This window comes from Penaeus chinensis, chromosome 37 (genome assembly GCF_019202785.1).
Source record: "Penaeus chinensis breed Huanghai No. 1 chromosome 37, ASM1920278v2, whole genome shotgun sequence".
Lineage (NCBI taxonomy): Eukaryota > Metazoa > Arthropoda > Malacostraca > Decapoda > Penaeidae > Penaeus > Penaeus chinensis.
This window is the reverse complement of record NC_061855.1, coordinates 18,273,119-18,277,849: the sequence shown is the minus strand read 5'-3', so window position 1 is coordinate 18,277,849 and position 4,731 is coordinate 18,273,119. Positions and strand designations below refer to the sequence as shown.

Sequence of the window (4,731 nt, the reverse complement as noted above, 5' to 3'; positions counted from 1 at the left end):
AATAAATAAAGAAATGAAAAGTAATAAAATAAAGCACATAGATATATATCGTATATCTATATCCCCCGCATATATATATTTATGAATATATATATAAATAAATAATTACAAATAAGACACTCAATCTATCTTATATCTGTTTCTATCTATGTCTTCTTCTATATATTCTCTTATATTTTCTATCTATATATATCTCTCTTCATATCTATATATATATATCATTATAATATATAGATTATAATATATGATATGAGAGATTCTAGATATTTGTATTACCATATTTTTTTAATATTTCTCTATCCATATATTTTTTATATATCTATACTATTATACCCCCTCTCTACTATATCTTCTATCCTATATAATATATATCTATATCTATATATATCACCTCTCCCTCTTTCTCTCCTCTTACCCTCTCCCTCTATCTCTCTTCTTTCTCTATCTATCTCTACCATATATCTCTATCTCATCTCTATCTTCTCCTATCTCTATCTCTCTCTCTCTCTCTCTCAATATCTCTTCTCCCTCTCCTCTATCTCCCATCTCTCCCTCTCCTCCTCTCTAATCTCTTCTTCCCCTCTCCCCCCCCCCCCCCCCCCCCCCCCCCCCCCCCAACTCTCCCTCTCTCTCTCCCTCTCTCTCTCTCCTCTCTCTCTAACATCATCTCTCTCTTCCCTCTCATTCTCCTCTTCTCCCTCTCTCTCTCTAACTCTCTTCTTCTCCTCCTCTCTTCTCTCCCTCTCTCTTAAATCTTCTCTCTCTCTCAATCTCTCTCTCGCTCAATCTCTCTCTCTCTCAATCTCTCTATATATCATCTCTTATCTCACTCTCAATCTCATCTCTCTCTCAATCTCTCTCTCTCTCAATCTCTCTCTCTCTCATCTCTCCATATCTCATCTATCTCTCTATCTCTCTCTCAATCTCTTCATGCCCTCTCTCCCTATCATCTCTCTCTTTCTCTCAATCTCTTCTCTCTTTTTCTCTCATCTATATTCGTCTTCTCTCTTCTCTCTTTCTCTCTTCTATATTTTCTCTTCTCCCTTCCTCTTCCTCTTCCCTCTTCTTCTCCCCTCTACTCTCTCCCACTCTACTAATTACTCTATTATCTTTCTCTATTTCTTTCTTCTAAACCTTCTTCTATATTTATCTCTACTTATTCTATATTTTATTATTTATCTCATTCATATCCTTCAATCTATCTCTAACCTTAATATATATAGATCTCTTAAATTTTATATATATATTAATCTCAATTCTAACTATCTATATTTACTATTTCTATCTTCTCCCTATCCCCTCTCACCTCTTCATTCTTCCCTTACACTCTCCTCCATCTTATTATCTATCTATATAATATATCTATCTCTCTTTCTCATCTCTCATCTCTATATCCTCCATATCCATCGCCATATCCTCTCCATCTCTTTATCTACTATATCTCTATCTTTATATATCTTCCTATCTCTCTATATGTTATATATCTATCTATTCTATATTCCTAGATAATATATAAATTATTATCTAAAATTAGCTTGATCTAACTATATTTTCTATCTATCTTCACTCCATATTTTATTATCTTTAATTTATTATATGCATTTTTATATATATCTATATGTATCAAATATTGTATATATCGTTCTTATTTATTAGAGATATATCTTAGATATTATATTCTATAGATTATATATTCGATATATATCTTATATATTACGATCTCTATATTCTTTATTCTCTATAAGTATATATAATATAAATATATTATATATTATATATACGCTCTATATATTCTATCTTATATATAAAGTATTCTATTTCATCTCTATTCTACTATAAATATATATTATATCTTCTAGATAATAGTACCATTGTATATTGTGATTTTATGAGATTTAATATATATATCTAACGTAACATTTTCTTAGATTGATTATATTATTTATTTTATTTTTGTCTTTATCTTTTATCTTATAGTCTATTATATGATATTCTATTCATATTATCTTATCTTATATTCTCTAATATTATCTTCTCTTATATTCGCTTCTATTCTCTTATCTTCTCGAGTATTAATCTAATCTTAACTTCTAGTCTATTATATTAATATATTATAATATATTAGACTATTATTAAAAAAACGTATATTACTATTCTATTCTATTATCTTATCTTCTATTCTAACATATTATTATTTATCTAATCCTTTATATAATGATTAATATATATATTCTCTAAATATTATTTATATATAATATAAGCTAATCTTATATACTATTTATATAATATAAGATAATATTATTGCTTTCTTCTTATCTTATATAATCTAATCTAATATATTATCATATATTATACTATGTAAATAATATGCTATTATATTCTATTATATTCTCGTATTTATCTTAGAGTTATATTATAGTATATTATCTGTATCTTATCTTCTATTATAGAATCTATTATTCTTATCTTATATTAATAGTCGTAGAATCATTCTCTATATTATATTCTATCTTTATAGATCATATTTATTCTGACTTTATATACAGAGGTTATGTAGATTGTAGTTATCCTCTGTAGATTATTTATATTATAGTCTGAGTTATTTTTTTATCTTTTATATTTTATATTTTCACGATTTGATAGTTTATATTGTATATTTTATATTATATATTATACTTTTATCTAGTATATATAGATAAGATAATAGAAGATAAGCTCAGAATCCGAAGAAGATACTAGAATCTCCTATCATATAATATGAATATACTAGAAACTTTTTTATTAGTATTTTTAATTTTAAGTACATTGAATTTTTGTCTATCGATTATTTAGAGCGATTGATGTTATGAGGAGATTATATTGTATGAGCATATTTCCAAATATATATGTTGATTTGTCGTAAGTAGACGGATGTATTCTTCAGTTGGTATGAGGTGTGGATAGTTATGAGTCTTTTCGGGTGATGATGGCGAGCGGAGTCGAAGTTTGATGTGAAGGGATAGTGTAGCTCGCGAGTTTTTTTCGTAGAGGAGAGGAGAAGAGGGGAGAGGAGAGGAGAAGAGAGAAGAGGAAAGGAGGGAAGTGGAGGGGAGGGGAGGGGAGGGGAGGGAAGGGGAGGGTAGGGGAGGGGAGGGGAGAAGAGGAGAGGAGAGGAGAGGAGAGGAGAGGAGAGGAGAGGAGAGGAGAGGAGAGGAGAGGAGAGGAGAGGAGAGGAGAGGAGAGGAGAGGAGAGGAGAGGAGAGGAGAGAAGAGGAGAGGAGAGGAGAGGAGAGGAGAGGAGAGGAGAGGAGAGGAGAGATTAGGATAGGATAGGATAGAGTAGGATACAACAGAACAAGATAAGATAGAATAGAATATAATAGAATAGGATAGGATACGACAGGAGAGGAGAGTAGAGGATAAAGGAGAGATGAGAGAAGAGAAAATGACAAAGGGGAACAGAAGAGATTTGAGAAGACAAGCGAAGAGAAAAGGAGAAAAGATACAAGTGAAAAACAAATGAAGCATGTAAGAAAAGCAGGAGAATGGAAATGGAGAAGATATGAGAGGAGATTAGTAGTGAAGAAGGGGGAAAATGACTGGAGAAGAAAAAAGTGAATGGGAAAAATAGAAAGGCATAAAGAGAATGTTGAAACTGAAGTCTGATTCTAATTCAAATACTGAACATAAAGCAAAGATAAATACATCACAGTATAGCTTTGGAAATATGACAACTCCAGATGGAGACTGTATATCAAATACCTTAGAAATTGATAACCATTCGGAGTAGAACAGAAACCACTCTCCCTTTGATAAGCCTGATGACTGACAGCCAGACTCTTACAAAGCAAAAGCGAAAACTGAACGAGAACTGCCACGTAAACTCCAAATAGTCTAGAATTTGAATTTGTCAACTTCTGCTACATTTGTCAAAGTCAGCTTGCACTATTTAACGCTTTTGATTCTTAAACTTTGGAAGGGCAAAATCCTGGGCCTCGAGCTGTCAGTGATCCCTGAAAAAAGAACCTCGGTTTTCTCACCTGATTTTGACCTCGGCTTGTATTTTCTCTATCTCCTGTTGCAAGTCGGAATTCTGCGACGAGAGAGTCCAACAATTGAAGGCTAATATGAGCCCAATGACCACGAGACCCACCAAAATGAATGGGGGAGTTCGCCCCGTGCCTCTTCGGAGCATCTTCGCTGCCACACAACCACGTCGTGCGATTCCGTCTACTTGGCTTCACCTGCTGTCCACTATTTTCTTTCGCCTTACTTTTGTTCTTAAGAGTATATCCCTTTATATCATACGTTCAGATGTAACATTTATGCAATAAGATGGTCACAGAAAGTTCGAAATTGGGCGGGAGCGTTTGACCTTTCAAGCAAGATGATACGTAGGTAAGTCTATGTCACCAGCAATTGATATCTTCGGACGAGTGTACACAGATGACAACACAGGTGTCTGCCAGAAGAACAGTTACGTCGCTCTCTCTCGTTATCTATACATTTTTTAATAAGACAAAGATGCTAAACACCTTAAGCTATAGTTCAGATACACTAATTATTTATAATCTATTGTTAAAGATAATGAAAGTGAGCTGACAAACGCCTATATATAAGCAAAAAATATATTTAGCTTTAGAGCACCAAGGTTACTATTGACACGGTATTCGATAAACCGAAAAACACTCATTTGATTAAAGAACTTATTAATTTAAATTAGACATACAAAACTACTAACTACATGCTACT

At 32.4% G+C, this 4,731-nt stretch overlaps 1 protein-coding gene across 12 annotated transcripts in view; it reads right to left on the bottom strand.

Annotated features, from left to right (window-relative positions):
* LOC125045257 (Golgi membrane protein 1-like) overlaps positions 1–4,424 on the bottom strand; it is a 52,552-nt gene extending 48,128 nt beyond the window's left edge. For all 12 annotated transcript variants that reach the window (XM_047642448.1, XM_047642450.1, XM_047642449.1 and 9 more), the window contains exon 1: positions 4,020–4,424. In XM_047642448.1, coding sequence (XP_047498404.1) covers positions 4,020–4,174 — 155 coding nt within the window. In that variant the 5' untranslated portion in view covers positions 4,175–4,424. The remainder of the gene's footprint in view (positions 1–4,019) is intronic.
* Between the last annotated feature and the right edge of the window lie 307 nt (positions 4,425–4,731).